General features: G+C 41.2%; 2 protein-coding genes across 5 annotated transcripts in view; one reads left to right on the forward strand and one right to left on the reverse strand.

Moving 5' to 3' along the window:
- The window catches only part of ntrk3b (neurotrophic tyrosine kinase, receptor, type 3b), a 497810-nt gene that overhangs the window by 277485 nt on the left and 202029 nt on the right, over window positions 1-18296 (reverse strand). The gene's annotated exons all lie outside the window — the stretch shown is intronic.
- Window positions 10464-12169, forward strand: LOC114458868 (golgin subfamily A member 6-like protein 7). The gene has a single exon (XM_028441245.1). It carries the CDS (start codon window positions 10700-10702, stop codon window positions 12035-12037), a length of 1338 nt encoding a protein of 445 aa, XP_028297046.1. The 5' UTR covers window positions 10464-10699; the 3' UTR covers window positions 12038-12169.

The raw sequence follows: 18296 nt of genomic DNA on the forward strand, positions 1-18296 counted from the left end.
TCCAACCAGGTCACGCAGTCTTGTCAACATGGTTTGATGATTCACAGTGTCAAATGCTGACGAGAGATCTAACAACACAAGAACAGCACATTTTCCAGAGTCCGCGGACATCATAATATCACTGGACACTTTAAGCAGGGCGGTTTCCGTGGAGTGATTCTTACGGAAACCGGACTGAAAAGTGTCGAAAATGTTGTGTTTCTCCAAGAAGGGTACCAACTGATCAGAGACCACCTTCTCCAACACTTTGGACAAAAACGGAAGTTTAGAAATGGGCCTGAAGTTTTTTAAATCTGCTGGGTCCAGATTGGGCTTTTTGAGAAGTGGTTCTACAGTTGCGTGTTTGAAAGAACTGGGGAAAACACCAGTTGACAGGGAAAGGTTGATCAGATCGGTAACCCAGGGGCCAATGACATCAAAGACTTTTACAAAAAATCTACAGGGCAGAACATCAGACACACAGAAAGAGGGCTTCATTTTGGTTACCATAGATGAGACATCGGCCTGTGTTACAAGGCTAAAAGAGGACCACTCGTGGGAAACAAGCTCAACAGCACCAGGTGTGCAGAACGAGAGCAAAGGAAGATTATCATTGATATCCTGGAGTTTATCGATAAAATAGTTTAGGAAATCCTTGCTGTCAGCTTTACATGATGTATTTTATACAGCCTGTATCATCTTACAGGACTAGGCTCTCGTATAGTCCGGTGGGCTGAGTCAATGAAACAACCAGGATTCATGTGAGTGAGCATGGGACAAGTGTGCACCTGTGGCTGGGAAAAAAACAACACTTAAGGGGCTGAGGATCCACCAAGGAGAGAGATGATGTTTGAGAGAGCAGACACAAGGAAATTGCATTGACCAGTACTTCTTACCAAGCAACCAGGCGATTGAAACACAGGAACAAAACCACAGTTTGCAGAGCATTAGCACCCATGTCACTAAAGAGGTTGACACAACCTCAGAAATGGACTCAAGACTAAATGTTGATTCTGTAACATGTTCTTTTCTCTCTGCAGTCTGAGCTTTCTCCTCTCGCTAGCTGAGTTTCTATTACCCTTGGAAATGCGCAAAATCTCAAAAAACTTCAAATGAATCTCGTCCAAACACCAGAACCAGGGTAAAATTTTTATTAACCATATAATCACAAAAAAATCGCAACATGAACAGAATTAGCATGAATAAAAACCAGAAACTAGACAAAAATATCCAATACCTTTGATAAAATTGTGATTTTGGGAAGTTATGATGATTTGTTCACAAAGGTGTTTAGGTGTCAAAGGCAGCAAGTTGTTTATGGAACTCTCCATAGAACTCAAGAGTTCTTTTTCCAGTGAGCTCCGCCCCCTTGGAAAAAGAACTCTCCATCTAACTTTAAAGCTCACTATTAGCAGATCACAGCAGATATCAGTCAGCTGTAGAACACTTTAGCACAAAGAGAACAACTAGGTTGCAACAGCCATTAACCAAGATCAATAACCAAAACAACTAGTGACACAAACCTTTCAGATGTTTCACCATCAGGAAAACACTGTCACCTCCAACGAGGCTATGAGTGGAGTCATTATGGTGGGTGAGGCAATGAGACCTCAGGAGGAGAATGGCTCTTTTAACATTCAGCTGATGAATAATGAGGGGAATGGAATCTCCACTGCTTCACCTTCTGAGATGCCATCAGACAAAGTGGGGCCAGAAGAAAGTGAGTGGATCACAAGGATGACAGCCATGGAGCAGAAATACAAAGTAGAGATTGAGCGTCTGCAGCAGGTAAACGAGGACAATCAAATGGCAAACAAAAACTGTGATGAGGAAAACACCAACCTGAGGAAGCAATTAGACTATCTGAAGGGTCACAATGTCTTCCTAGCAAGTGATGTGAAACAAGTTAGGCAGCAAATGCACCAACAGGGCAAAAAATTATGCTACATGCAGATAGCAAGGAATGAGTTTGAAAGATTAAAAAAGCTTGAGAAAAACCCAGAACCTCAGGAGCAGATAAACACCAAGTCCCAGGCCTTAAAGATGTGCTACATAAATGTAAAGATAAGCTGATTGCCAAAAATGAGAGTGAGAATAAGACGACGGAAGAGTTGGAGCAGAAACACAAAGCGAAGATTGAGCATCTGCAGAGGGAAAATGTGAAGCTTCAGGAGGAAAACGACGACCTGAAGAAGGTACACCACCTGCTAGTCCAGCAGACAATGATCGGAAAGGAGATGCTTAAAAAAGTGCAGGAGCTTGAAAACCAGCTAAAGCTCAAGGTGGAGCTGGAGCAAAAACACAAAGCAGAGATCGAGCTTTTGCAGAGGGAAAACAAGGAGTATCAGGAGGCAAATGCCTACCTGAAGAATGTAGAGCACCAGCTGGACCAGCAGAAGACGAAGGAAGAGGAGATGCTTAAAAAAGATCAGGAGTTTGAAAAGCAGCTTAAGCTCCAAGTGGAGCAGGAGCAGAAATACAATGCAGAGATTGGGCATCTGCAGAAGGAAATTGAGGATTATCAGAAGAATATTGACATGTTTCTTCAAAATAAAGAGGAGGGCGAGCGGCACAATGAGGGGATTCAGAAGAAAAATGTGGAGTATCAGAAGGAAAACTATGGCCTGAAAAATAAGTTACAACATCTAAAAAATAAACAGTTCTACCAGTTAAGTAACATGGACCGGGTGAAGCAGCATCTCAAAGCAGAGATGGAGCATCTGCAGAGGGAAAACGAGCATTATTTGTGGAAAAAGACGACCTGATGAAGGAATTTGATCGTCTGAACAATGAAAACTGGACAAACTGGAGCGAAATAAAAAGACATAAAAGATGAGATGCTTAAAAAAGATCAAGGAGCTATAAGAGCAACTAAAGCTCAAAGAGAAGTTGGAGGTGAAAAACAAAGGAGAGATGGGCATATGCAGAGGAAAACGAGGAGAATCTGAGCTCTAAAAAGCAGAAGCCGGAATAAGTGAGGTCTTTTTGGCAACGAACGCCACGATGGGGACTTCTGCTGGAACGCCCGGAATTGTACATTCTCTACTTTGAGAGTAAACATACGGCCAGAGGAGGAGTGATCAGCCCTCTCGCTGTTGTCACCGGCTCCTCAGACACACACTCTTCCTGGGTCATCACGTCACTGGAACGATGAAATGATGGAGCAACCTCGGAGCCAGACAATGTTCAAGCGAGTCATCACGAGTGACTGAAGCGTTCCATGTGAACGCACCTTTGAGGATGGACTGATATGTCTTATTACCATTATTGGTGTTTAAGAGGATTGTTTTTTCCTGTTGTTCTGTTACTCCACATCCTCTATTCAACTTCTAAGTTAGTGCATGTTAATTTCTCTCTCTTGTTGCTAACTGATCATTTTCCTGCATGCTCCATTGAGAGTCCCAAAGTGGATCATTGCCTTCAATTGATAATCAAGAAGAGAGTGCAGCAATGTGGCTCACAAACCTGCAGCATGATGATTCAATAAAAGAATAAAAAGAAAAAAACAACCTTTGAGTTCTTGTGACATTTATTTTTTACAGTTCTGCCAAATGTTGTGGGACACCACTCCCACATGACTGCACAGCACACACAAAGCAAGCAGCGCTGCCTCACACCTTAGCAGGAATAATATTTATGGAATTCTTAGCAGAAGATGGAGTTTTGTAAAACCTCATTCACTGGAATTGTTTCATTAAATAGAAAATAAATAAATCTTTAAATACATTTTTATTTAAAAAATATATAAATAAATAAATCTAGTGTTTTACATCAGGTGCTGAGACATGCCTCCGATAATTCAATCCACGTCATTTCTCAGATGATTCAGCATCTGCTCAGCAAAGCACTATGTTGATCACTTCACAAAAAGCCAGTCTCCTCCGACACTTGAAGTCTATACGCTTAATACCTTCATTTATTAGGATAAGAACCAAGTACGGTGAAAGTAAAAATAAAATAAGTAATTTAATATTATAAGGGATGAAGAAGACTACTATCAAATATTAGTAGAGAAGAAAAAACAGGAATATAGAGCAAACTAATCCATAGAATGATAAAAAACAAACACAAAAATTGTTTTAAAAGCTGCAATTGCTTCTGGTGTTTTCACTCTCCCTAAAAAGGAATCTGCATTGTTCTCTTGAAAAAACAAGCTGATAGCTCATCTCAAGCATTGAAAAAAGGCAAATGATGACTTACATCTGTCAATAATAGTCCACTATTTATCTTCCCCTCAGTTATATTTACAAAAAAATATCAAAGTTGCACTGTCCTCCGTTATTCTGCTGGACTTTAAAGGGCCTATATCACGCTAAATCAGTTTTCTTGTCTTTTTTTTTTTCTTTTTTAGCTTTTAACCTTGTTACAATGTTAATTCCTTATCAAAAACACCCCCAAAATTATTATTGGGCTTTTTTCCTGCATCTCTGAGAAATCCTCAATAATAGTGCTCTCTGAGCTGCTGCTCTGCCCTTTTCTGATAAACGAGAGGTCAGACCTTATTGACATCACTGAAGTGTGAACCGCCCCCTCCAGCAAGTGCCTGCTGCTGGTGTATGTACAAAATGCATGTATATCCAACTGCAGCCGCAAGTACAGTACAAGCGACAACCCCTACAACCCACGCCCAAGCAAGCAATTTTTCAATGTGCTGAGCCATTCCATTTTTAGTATCCGTTATATTGCCTTGTATTGCCTTTGACTTGATCTGTGACACAATGCGAAGGAGCGGTTGGACAAAACAAATGATTATCACCTTAAATGCACTACTCTTGTAGTTAATAGACATAAGGAGAAGAAGAAAGTGACTAATCAGCTTAACACTCCGGTGTTTGAAGCAGCTGATCTCTGCTGCTGCTGTGATGAACACAGCCTGAAGCGCTAAGACAGACTAACAATCACAATAGCCGCTTATATAGCCATGTGCTTTACTGAAACCTGCAGTTTTTTGGGTGAAAACAAAAACAACGGTGTGTAAATAGCAAAAAGAAAATTGCTTTGGTGATCACTGTTGTGCCTCGCAAGAGCGAGGCATGAAGTGCATGTCAACAGAAACGCCTACTCATGAATATGCATAAGCAAGCTCCAAAACTGCCCATTTTAACAACTGCTCAAAAAGTCACTTTTTCGAGGGCTAGAACTCTGGAAAACTGGTGAGTTTGGGAAAATACACCTAAAATATTGTGTTATTGGGGTTCTTAGAACAAATGGAGATGGGTGAAAAATAGCATGATATAGGACCTTTAAAAACCAATGGATTCAAAACAAAATTAAACATATTGTATAATCAATAAATTCAGCAGCTTTGTTATGAACATTTGACTTCAAGGGCCATAATTACAAAGATGGATAAGTATATTCGGGATATCTCTTCTTTAGCAGGCTTCACCTACCCAAACCAAGCAGCTGTACTCGGAAGCAGGTTTTAAACCTGTTCACCTAACCCAGGTGATTTTAGCCTGACTACATGCTCATTCACATGAAATAGTTGGAGCAACTAACCTCACATCTGAGGAATACTGTACATTGTTAAAAATATAGACTAAAATACATCATACATCATAAGGTGAACATTGTTGATTCTGTAACATGTTTTTTTTCTCTCTGCAGTCTGAGCTTTCTCCTCTCTCTAGCTGAGTTTCTATTACCCTTGGAAATGCGCAAAATCTGAAAAAAGTTCAAATTAATCTCGTACACACAATAGAACGAGGATAAATTCCGTATTAACTGTAAATTCACAAAAAAATCCCAGCATGAACAGAATTAGCATGAATAAAAACCAGAAACTAGACAAAAATATCTAATACCTTTGAGAAAATTGTGACTGTGCATTGAATATTTTGGAAGTTATGACGATTTGTTCACAAAGGTGTTTAGGTGTCAAAGGCAGCAAGTTGTTTGTGGAACTCTCCATAGAACTCAAGAGTTCTTTTTCCAGTGAGCTCCGCCCCCTTGGAAAAAGAACTCTCCATCTAACTTTAAAGCTCACTATTAGCAGATCACAGCAGATATCAGTCAGCTGTAGAACACTTTAGCACAAAGAGAACAACTAGGTTGCAACACGCCATTAACCAAGATCAATAACCACAACAACTAGTGACACAAACCTTTCAGATGTTTCACCATCAGGAAAACACTGTCACCTCCAACGAGGCTATGAGTGGAGTCATTATGGTGGGTGAGGCAATGAGACCTCAGGAGGAGAATGGCTCTTTTAACATTCAGCTGATGAATAATGAGGGGAATGGAATCTCCACTGCTTCACCTTCTGAGATGCCATCAGACAAAGTGGGGCCAGAAGAAAGTGAGTGGATCACGAGGATGACAGCCATGGAGCAGAAATACAAAGTAGAGATTGAGCGTCTGCAGCAGGTAAACGAGGACAATCAAATGGCAAACAAAAACTGTGATGAGGAAAACACCAACCTGAGGAAGCAATTAGACTATCTGAAGGGTCACAATGTCTTCCTAGCAAGTGATGTGAAACAAGTTAGGCAGCAAATGCTCCAACAGAACAAAGAATTCAGCCGCCTGCAGATGTCAACGAGTGAGATTGAAAAATGTAAAAAGCTTGCAAAAGACATAGAACATCAGCAGCAGGAAAAGGCCAGGTCCATTGTCCTCAAAAAAAACGCTACTTTTCTGTAAAACTAGGATTATTGCCAGGAATGAGAGGACGAATCAGACAATGGAAGAGTTGGAGCAGAAAAACAAAGCGGAGATTGAGCATCTGCAGAGGGAAAATGAGAATTTTGAGGAGACAAACGCCAACCTGAAGAAGGTACACCACGAGATGGCCCAGCAGAATATTATGGAAGAGGATTTGCCTAAAAAAGAGCAGGAGCTTGAAAACCAGCTAAAGCTCAAGGTGGAGCTGGAGCAAAAACACAAAGCAGAGATTGAGCTTCTGCAGAGAGAAAACAAGGAGTATCAGGAGGCAAACGCCTACCTGAAGAATGTAGAGCACCAGCTGGACCAGCAGAAGATGATGGAAGAAGAGATGCTTAAAAAAGAGCAGGAGCAGGAAAAGCAGCTTAAACTCCAAGTGGAGCAGGAGCAGAAATACAAAGCAGAGATAGGGCGTCTGCAGAGGGAAAGTGAGGATTATCAGAAGAATATTGAGATGTATAATCAGATTAAAAAGAGGGTGAACGGCACAATGAGGAGATTCAGAAAGAAAATGAGAAGTATCAGAAGGAAAACTGTGACCTGAAAGATAAGTTATATCTAAAGAAAAAAGAGTTCTCCAAGTTCAATGGAATGGACCGGGTGGAGCAGCAACTCAAAGCAGAGATACAGCGTCTGGAGGGGGAAAACAAGCGTCATTGCTCTGAAATAAACGACCTGAAGAAGCAATTAGATCGTCTGAACAATGAAAACTGGATAAACTTGAGCAAAAAAAGAAAACATTGAAGATGAGATGCTTGAAAAAAAGCAGGAGCTAGAAGAGCAGCTAAAGCTCAAAGAGAAGTTGGAAGTGAAAAACAAAGGAGAGATGGGCATTTGTAGAGGAAAAACGAGGAGAATCTGAGCTCTAAAAAGCAGAAGACGAAAATGGTGAGGTCTTTATGGCAACGAACGCCACGATGGGGACTTCTGCTGGAACGCCCGCAATTGCACACTCTCTACAGCCAGAGGAGGAGTGATCTGCCCTCTCGCTGCTGTCACCGGCTGAAGCGTTCAATGTGAACGCACCTTTGAGGATGGACTGATATGTCTACCATTCTTGGGGTTTAAGAGGATTTTTTTTTCCTGTTGTTCTGTTACTCCACATCCTCTATTCAACTTCTAAGTTAGTGCATGTTCATCTCTCTCTCTTGTTGCTAACTGATCATTTTCCTGCATGCTCCATTGAGAGTCCCTAAGTGGATCATTGCCTTCAATTGACAATCAAGAAGATAGTGCAGCAATGTGGCTCACAAACCTGCAGCATGATGATTCAATAAAAGAATAAAAAAAACAACCTTTGAGTTTTTGTGACAAGACCAGATTTTATTTCTTTACAGTTCTGCCAAATGTAGTGGGACACCACTCCCACATGACTGCACAGAACACACAAAGCAAGCAGCGCTACCTCACACACTTTAGCAGGAATAATATTTATGGAATTCTTAGCAGAAGATGGAGTTTTGTAAAACCTCATTCACTGGAATTGTTTCATTAAATAGAAAATAAATAAATCTTTAAATACATTTTTATTTAAAAAATAAATAAATAAATAAATCTAGTGTTTTACATCAGGTGCTGAGACATGCCTCCGATAATTCAATCCACGTCATTTCTCAGATGATTCAGCATCTGCTCAGCAAAGCACTATGTTGATCAATTCACGAAAAGCCAGTCTCCTCCGACACTTAGAGTCTACATGCTTAATACTTTCATTTATTAGGATAAGAACCAAGTACGGTGAAAGTATATATAAAATAACTAATTTAAATTATAAGGGATTAATAAGACTACTATCAAATATTAGTCGAGAAGAAAAAACAGAGGAATGTAGAGCAAAAATAATCAATGGAATGATTAAAAACAAACACAAAAATTGTTTTAAAAGCTGCAATTGCTTCTGGTGTTTTCACTCTCCCTAAAAAGGAATCTGTTTTGTTCTCTTGAAAAAACAAGCTGATAGCTCATTTGAAGCATTGAAAACAAGCAAATGATGACTTACATCTGTCAATAATAGACCACTATTTATCTTCCCCTCAGTTATATTTACAAAAAAAAATATCAACGTTGCACTGTCCTCAATTATTCTGCTGGACTTTAAAGGGCCTATATCACGCTAAATCAGTTTCTTTTTTAGCTTTTAACCTTGTTACAATGTTATTTCCTTATCAAAAACACCCCCAAAATTATTATTGGGCTTTTTTCCTGTATCTCTGAGAAATCCTCAATAATAGTGCTCTCTGAGCTGCTGCTCTGCCCTTTTCTGATAACTTTATTGACGGCACTGAAGTGTGAACCGCCCCCTCCACGAAGTGCCTGCTGCTGGTGTAAGTACCAAATGCATGTATATCCAACTGCAGCCGCAAGTACAGTACAAGCGACAACCCCTACAACCCACGCCCAAGCAAGCAATTTTTCAATGTGCTGAGCTATTCCATTTTTAGTATCCGTTATATCGCCTTGAATTGCCTTTGACTTGATCTGTGACACAATGCGAAGGAGCGGTTGGACAAAACAAATGATTATCACCTTAAATGCACTATTCTTGTAGTTAATAGACATAAGGAGGAGAAGAAAGTGACTTATCAGCTTAACACTCCGGTGTTTGAAGCAGCTGATCTCCGCTGCTGCTGTGATAAACACACAGCCTGAAGCGCTAAGACGGACTAACAATCACAATAGCCACTTTAATAGCCATGTTTTACTGTAACCTGCAGTTTTTTGGGTGAAAACAAAAACAACAGTGTAAGTAGCAAAAAGAAAATTGCTTTGGTGATCACTGTTGTGCCTCGCAAGAGCGAGGCATGAAGTCCACGTCTACAGATACGCCTACTCATGAATATGCATAAGTAAGCTCCAAAACAGCCCATTTTTACAACTGCTCACTTTTTAGAGGGCTAGAACTCTGGAAAACTGGCGAGTTTGGGAAAAAAAAAACCTCAAATACTGTTATTGGGGTTCTTAGAACAAATGGAGATGGGTGAAAACTAGCACAATATAGGACCTTTAAAAACTAATGGATTCAAAACAAAATTAAACATATTGTATTATCAATAAATTCAGCAGTTTTGTTAAGATCATTTGACTTCAAGGTCCAGTATTGCAAAGCTGGATAAGTATATTCGGGATATCTCTTCGTTAGCCGGCTTCACCTAACCAAACATTCTACGTCAGTCACAAAGCAGCTGTACTCGGGAGCAGGTTTTAAACCTGTTCATCTAACCCAGGTGATTTCAGCCTGACTACATGCTCGTCCACATGAAATGGGTGGAGCAACTTACCTCACATCTGAGGAATAAATTAAAAAAAATATGAAGGATTTAAATACATCATACATCATGATGTAAGCAAGGGAATTGCTTTGACGAGTACTTCTTACCAAGCAACCAGTTAAATCAGGTGATGGAAACACAGGAACAAAACCACAGTTTGCAGAGCTTTAGCACCACTGTCACTGAAGAGGTTGACACAACCGCAAAAATTAAGGAACTAAAACTAAATGTTGATTCTGTAACATGGTTTTTTCTATCAGCATTCTGAGCTTTCTCCTCTCTAGCTGAGTTTCTATTACATTTGGAAATGCGCAAAATCTGAAATAAGTTCAAATTAATCTCATCCAAACAATAGAACCAGTGTAAAATCCGTAACAGTATAACCACAAAAAAAATCCCAGCATGAACAGAATTAGCATGAATAAAAACCAGAAACTAGAAAAAAATCTAATACCTTTCAGAAAATTCTCTTTGCATTGAATATTTTGGAAGTTATGACGATTTGTTCACAAAGGTGTTTAGGTGTCAAAGGCAGCAAGTTGTTTATGGAACGCTCCATAGAACTCAAGAGTTCTTTTTCCAGTGAGCTCCGCCCCCTTGGAAAAAGAACCCTCCATCTAACTTTTAAGCTCACTATTAGCAGATCACAGTCATCTGCAGATCAAAGTCAACAGCAGATATCAGTCAGCTGTAGAACACTTTAGCACAAAGAGAACAACTAGGTTGCAACAGCCATTAACCAAGATCAATAACCACAACAACTAGTGACACAAACCTTTCAGATGTTTCACCATCAGGAAAACACTGTCACCTCCAACGAGGCTATGAGTGGAGTCATTATGGCGGGTGAAGCTGTGAGACCTCAGGAGGAGAATGGCTCTTTTAACATTCAGCTGATGAATAATGAGGGGAATGGAATCTCCACTGCTTCACCTTCTGAGATGCCATCAGACAGAGTGGGGCCAGAAGAAAGTGAGTGGATCACGAGGATGACAGCCATGGAGCAGAAATACAAAGTAGAGATTGAGCGTCTGCAGCAGGTAAACGAGGACAATCAAATGGCAAACAAAAACTGTGATGAGGAAAACACCAACCTGAGGAAGCAATTAGACTATCTGAAGTGTCACAATGTCTTCCTAGCAAGTGAACTGAATCAAGTTAGGCAGCAAATGCTCGAAAAGGACAATGAAGTAAGCCGGCTGCAGATGTCAAGGAATGAGTTTGAAATATTAGAAAAGCTTACAAAAGAAAAAAAACATCACGAGCAGGTAAAAGCCAAATACGATGCCCTCAAACATCAGCTACAAAACTGTATAGAGAGTGTGACTGCCAATAATGAGATGATGACTAAAGAAATGAAGGAGATGGAGCAGAAACACAAAGTGGAGATTGAGCGTCTGCAGAGCGAAAATGAGAGGTTTCAGGAGGCAAACGCCTACCTGATGGAGGTAGACCACCAGCTAGCTCAGCAGAAGATGATGGAAGAGGAGATGCTTAAAAAAGAGCAGGAGCTTGAAAAGCAGCTAAAGCTCAAGGTGGAGCTGGAGCAAAAATACAAAGCAGAAATCGAGCGTTTGCAGACTGAAAACGAGGAGTATCAGGAGGCAAACGCCTACCTGAAGAATGTAGAGCACCAGCTGGACCAGCAGAAGAAGATAAAAGAGGACATGCTTAAAAACGAGCAGGAGCTTGAAAAGCAGCTTAAGCTCCAAGTGGAGCAGGAGCAGAAATACAAAGCAGAGTCTGAGTGTCTGCAGAGGGAAATTGAGAATTATCAGAAGAATATTGACATGTTTCTTCAAAATAAAAAGGAGGGCGAGCGGCACAACGAGGAGATTCAGAAGGAAAATGAGGAGTATCGGAAGGAAAACTATGACCTGAAAGTTAAGTTACAGAATCTGAAGAAAACAAACTTCTGCCAGTCTAGTGAACTGACCGAGGTGGAGCAGCAACTCAAAGCAAAGATCAAGCATCTGCAGAGGGAAAACAAGGATTGTTGGCGTAAAAACAAGCATTATCGGTTGGAAACAAACTACCTGAAGAAGAAGTTAGACCGTCTGAACAATGAAAACTGGACAAACTGGAGCCAAAGAAGGAGACATAGAAGATGGGATGCTTAAAAAAGAGCAGGAGCTAAAAGAGCAGCTAAAGCTCAAAGAGAAGTTGGAGGTGAAAAACAAAGGACAGATGGAGCATCTGCAGAGGGAAAATGAGGAGAATCTGAGCTCTAAAAAGCAGAAGACAGAATAGGTGAGGTCTTTATGGCGACGAACGCCACAATGGGGACTTCTGCTGGAACAATCAATGGACAATCCAAAAGAGAGTGCAGCAATGTGGCCCTCAAACCCACAGCATAATGTTTCAATAAAAGAAAAAAAAGAATAAAAAAATAACCTTTGAGTTTTTGTGACATTTATTTCTTCACAGTTCTGCCAAATGTAGTGGGACACCACTCCCACATGACTGCACAGCACACACAAAGCAAGCAGCGCTGCCTCACACACTTTAGCAGGAATAACATTTATGGAATTCTTAGCAGAAGATGGAGTTTTGTAAAACCTAATTTACTGAAATTGTTTCATTAATTTGAAAATAAAGAAATTTCCTTTTTTTTTTTTTTTTTTAAATAAAAAAAAAATTGCAATGAAAAATGAATCTAGTGTTTGACATCAGGTGCTGAGAAACATCTCCGATAATTCAATTCATGTCATTTCTCGGATGATTCAGCATCTGCTCAGCAAAGCATTATGTTGATCACTTCACAAAAAGCCAATCTCCTCCAACATTTGAAGTCTATACGCTTAATACTTTAATTTATTAGAATAAGAACCACGTACGGTGAAAGTAAATACAAATAAACATTAACTTAACATTAACATTGGGCGAACATTACCATTGGCCTAGCATTAGCAATAACCTGGCAATAGCCTAGCAATAGCATTAACCAAGTATTAGCTTTAACCTCCATCCATCCATCCATCCATCCATCCATCTTCTCCCGCTTAGCCGTTTCCGGGTCGCGGGGGCAGCATCCTCAGTAGGGAGGCCCAGACTTCCCTCTCCCCGGCCACTTCCTCCAGCTCTTCCGGGGGGACCCCGAGACGTTCCCAGGCCAGCCGAGAGACATAGTCTCTCCAGCGTGTCCTGGGTCTTCCCCGGGGCCTCCTCCCTCCGCCTCACTGAACGCCTAGTGAGGCGTTCAGGATGCCCCCTGAACGCCTCACTAGGGAGGCGTTCAGGGGGCATCCTAATTAGGTGCCCGAGCCACCTCATCTGGCTCTTCTCGATGCGGAGGAGCAGCGACTCTACTTTGAGCCCCTCCCGAATGACTGAGCTTCTCACCCTATCTCTAAGGGAGAGCCCAGCCACCCTACGGAGGAAACTCATTTCGGCCGCTTGTACCCGTGATCTTGTTCTTTCGGTCATGACCCAAAGTTCATGACCATAGGTGAGGGTTGGAACGTAGACCGACCTGTAAATCGAGAGCTTTGCTTTTTGGCTCAGCTCCCTTTTTACAATGACGGACTGGTGCAGACTCCGCATCACTGCAGACGCCGCACCAATCCGCCTGTCGATCTCTCGCTCCATCCTTCCCTCACTCGTGAACAAGACCCCGAGGTACTTGAACTCCTCCACCTGGGGCAGAACCTCATCTCCAACCCGGAGAAGGCACTCCACCTTTTTCCGGTCAAGAACCATGGACTCGGATTTGGAGGTGCTGATTCTCATTCCGGCCGCTTCACACTCGGCTGCGAACCGATCCAGTGAGAGTTGAAGGTCACGGTATGTTGGAGCCAACAGGACCACATCATCTGCAAAAAGCAGTGATGCAATACTGAGGCCCCCGAACCGGACCCCCTCAACGCCCTGACTGCGCCTAGAAATTCTGTCCATAAAAGTTATGAACAGAATCGGTGACAAAGGGCACCCAACTCTGACTCCGGTCATACAGGGAACGAACAGCTCCTATCAGGAGGTTCGATACCCCATACTCCCGGAGGACCCCCCACAGGAATCCCCGAGGGACACGGTCAAATGCCTTTTCCAGGTCCACAAAACACATGTGGACTGGTTGGGCAAATTCCCATGACCCCTCAAGGACCCTGCTGAGGGTGTAGAGCTGGTCCACAGTTCCACGGCCAGGACGAAAACCACATTGCTCCTCCTGAATCCGAGGTTCAACTATCCGGCGGACCCTCCTCTCCAGTACCCCTGAATAGACCTTACCGGGGAGGCTGATGAGTGTGATCCCTCCATAATTGGAACACACCCTCCGGTCCCCCTTCTTAAAAAGGGGGACCACCACCCCGGTCTGCCAATCCAGAGGCACTGCCCCCGATGTTCACGCGGTGTTGCAGAGTCGTGTCAGCCATGACAGCCCCACAACATCCAGGGCCTTGAGGAACTCCGGGCGGATCTCATCCACCCCCGGAGCCCTGCCACCGAGGAGCTTTTTAACCACCTCGGCAACCTCAGCCCCAGAGATAGGAGAGCCCACTCTCGGGTCCCTGGGCCCTGCTTCCTGATTGGAAGGCGTGTCGGTGGGATTGAGGAGGTCTTCGAAGTATTCCCCCCACCGATCCACAACGTCTCGAGTCGAGGTCAGCAGCGCTTTAACCTAGCTTACCTTTTTACCTAGATTTAGCATAAAGCAAACATGAGTATTAACCTCGCAATTGCATTAACCTAGTATTAGCATTAACCAAGCAATAGCATTTACCAAGCAGTTAGTACTAGGCAAACATTAGCAATAACCTAGCAATAGCATTCATAGATACAGCATTTATAATGTGATGGCGAGGAAATGGCAAAGGATTTTCCAGTGACATCCTAGGCCCCTCCCACTGATCAAACCCTGTTTCTTCTTCATCAGCAACCTGCTCCTATCTGTCTAGGTTCATCCAAAAATATTTTGAGGTCAAGACGACATATCGTCTTTCAGCTAGAGCTGTTAGCGTCAGACACCACTAGAAGTGGCACCATCTGAGAACGCAAGGCATGATGGGTAATTTTCACATTCATTCTTGTTTAGAGCTGGACAGTTATCATGTGTATCAAATATGAGGCTGTTTGAAAGCTGTATATGAGAGTTATGGCGGTTTTTCTATTATGGCGTGCTAAAAAGAGCCAGTCGAGAACGCAAAGCATGATGGGTCATTTTCACATTGATTCTTATTTAGGGCTGGGCAGTCATCATGTGTATCAAATCTGAGGCTGTTTGAACATTGTATATGAGAGTTATGGCAGTTTTTCTATTATAGCATGCTAAATGGTGCCAGTCAAGAATGCAAGACATGATGGGATTTGTTTCAAAGCAGTCATGAATAAGCTTAAAAGTCTATTCTGAGGCTGACTGGGAGCCAGTGTAAAGACTTTAAAACTGGAGTAATGTGTCCTGACCTCTTTGTTCTGGTTAAAACCTGAGCTGTAGCGTTCTGAACCAGCTGTAGCTGTTTGATGCTCTTTTGGGGGATTCCTGTCAGAAGACCATTACAATAGTCCAGTCTGCTGGAGATAAAAGCATGGACCATAAAAAACAAATGTAAAAGTACAGCAGTCCAAATATTATATACAGGAAACAACAACACTTTGTTTACAATCTGTGCCAAAAACCTTAAGAAAACAAAAAAGTAAATGAATGTTTTAAATCAGCTAATAAACGTTTGTTTCTGGTTCCGCTCCACTTCACATGCCGACGTAAATCATTCCGTTTGCACTTTAGTTACACGTTACATTTTGAACCCAGTCGCATATCTAATGCAGTCTTAATTGAATGCTCTTTTAATTTCTGATACAATTTAGGATTCTAAATTTGTCTATTAATGGTCTTTATTGTCGATGAAAAAAGGGTTTTTAAGAAGATCGGCATAAAATTGAAAATTTCAACCTGTCATGTCTCCATTCTCTACCACACAGTTTGAGAAGCACTGTTCTACAAACAGGCCTGTCTCTCTTTAAATGTACAAGCGCTTCTTTAGAATTGGAGCTAAATTTGGGTGAAAGTTGCAAATCTGTAACGCATATGGTTGATTTGTTATGAAATTTTATAAATTTTTACTTTAGACAAGAAGAAGATGCATCGGGTGCTGGCCTGGCCCGTCTGTCAATTTTTAAAAGTCCATGTGGCCCCTGACACAAAAAGTTTGCCCTTCCTGCTGAACCTGACAGCATATTTCTGCCTTCTAAAAATGTCATGTTCTCACAAAAAAAGAAAACCAAGACACTTATATGTGAGATTAATTAACTAATGTTTGTCCAAAATAAAAGTCATAATCACTGAGGAACAAAGGGTTTTCTGAAATGAAGTATTTGTGTTTTCTCACAGTTAATAGCAATTCTCCATTTAGTACACAAAAAAATTCATATGTATAATTTTCTGTAATTTTGCTTCATCCTCTGCAACTAAAGCAATATCATCAGCATACAAAATAATATTCTGAGATTTTAATGGTAAATGGACTAGATTTTATATAGCGCTTTATCCCCACACTGAAACAGTCTCAAAGCGCTTTACATATCAGCTCATTCACCCAATCACTCTCACATTCACACACCAGTGGGACAGGACTGCCATGCAAGGCGCTTAGGGTTCAGTGTCTTGCCCAAGGACACTTCGACACATAGTCAGGTACTGGGATCGAACCCCCAACCTCTCGATCAGAAGAAGACCCACTACCACCTGAGCCACGGTCGCCCTTTAGCCACATATTCTGCAATGCATTATGCCAATATGATTTCTTGACTTTAAACACCCTTTTATTTGCTTTTTCTATTTAATTTTGGTTGATATTTATCACATTTATTTTAATTTAATTTGCTCTTTTATGATGTACACAATACATTCACATAAAGAACAGGAGTAGGATGTAACAATGTCTTATTTAACCCCTACCCCATTCTCAGAACAAAAAATAAACAAACATGAACAACAGATGGCTTCATGTCAGTAGACATGGATCCCAAACACATTTGCTTTACAGTAGTATATAAATACACCTACACACACACACACGCACACGCACACACATTTTTCCTCTTCACTTTACACATTTTTTTTAATATTTTTTTGTTTACATTCGTTTCTAAATTGAACGATGTTTGAATTTGTTTTAAAATCATTGTCCAAAGAGTTCCAGTGCTTTACACCAAACACATTCTTTGCTTATAACGCTCATAACAATGATTCACATTGTCCTGGCTTTTTCCCCCCGATTTGTAATTGATCCACAATAATAATTTAATTCAAAGCAGGACTCAGACTGAGGAAAAGTATCATGTCGCTTCCTTATTGGTCTTTCGTTGTCTAAATAATAATGCATATTCTGTGTAAAGCCTGCATCATGTGCAGGCTTCACAGCAAGAAGGTCGCGGTTCGAATCCTCGGTTTCGAATCTCCAGCCCTGGTAGTCCTGACCAAGCCTAGCATCAACATCAGGAGATGGGTCCTGACACTGCTCCTGACAGAAGCCCTAGTGGCATTGAAGGATGGGTCAATTGCAGAGAACAAATTTCCCTACGGGGACAATGAAGTACACTTTACACCTGTGGTGTTTCATACAAAGCCCTGAGGAAGACTCCTTGGAGTAAAAATGTCATAATAAAAAGGCTTAACTTTCAAACCGAGTACCTCAGACCTTTTATCTTGTTTTCAACTCAATGCTATGCCCTAAAAGGACCTTGAAGAGCACCTGTTCTAAAACATACTATCTGTGATCCGGGTGAGCACTCCCAGCTTCATATTTTGTACACCTTACATCTGGATTTTAAAACACATATGGGGTACAGAGAGGCCCGTCACCTGCTTTTATCATCTATCAGGTCAATCACCTGTTGCCCGTTTTGTTCTACTAAAGCCAAAGGAGTGAGGACTTTAAATTCAACACATGTATTTAAGTCTCCATGTGGTGTCAGAATGTTGTCAACCACACCCTTTCCTCTGACAGATACAGAAGTAAAATTGTCATTTCCTGAGTGTACTCTTTCATTCACAACCCAACATTTGTAGTAGTAGTAGTAGTAGTATTAGTAGTAGTAAAAGTCATAGTAGTAGTCATAGTAGCAGTAGTAATAGTAGTAGTAGTAGTAGTAGTAGTGATAGTACTAGTATTAGTAGTAGTAGTAATAGTAGTAGTAGTTGTTGTAGTAGTAGTAGTAATAGTAGCAGGAGTAGTAGTAGTAGTAGTATTACTAGTAGTAAAAGTGGTAGTAGTAGTCATAGTAGCAGTAGTAATAGTAGTAGTAGTAGCAGTAGTAGTAGTGGTAGTACTAGTAGTAGTAGTAATAATAGCAGGAGTAGTAGTAGTAGTAGTAGTAAAAGTGGCAGTAGTAGTAATAGTAGTAGAAAAAGTGGTAGTAGTAGTAGTAGTAGTGGTAGTAGCA

This window comes from Gouania willdenowi, chromosome 3 (genome assembly GCF_900634775.1).
Source record: "Gouania willdenowi chromosome 3, fGouWil2.1, whole genome shotgun sequence".
NCBI classification, from domain to species: domain Eukaryota; kingdom Metazoa; phylum Chordata; class Actinopteri; order Blenniiformes; family Gobiesocidae; genus Gouania; species Gouania willdenowi.

Coding starts and splice junctions, on each gene's coding strand:
- LOC114458868 (XM_028441245.1), top strand. CDS start 10,700: ATGTTTCACCATCAGGAAAACACTGTCACCTCCAACGAGGCTATGAGT.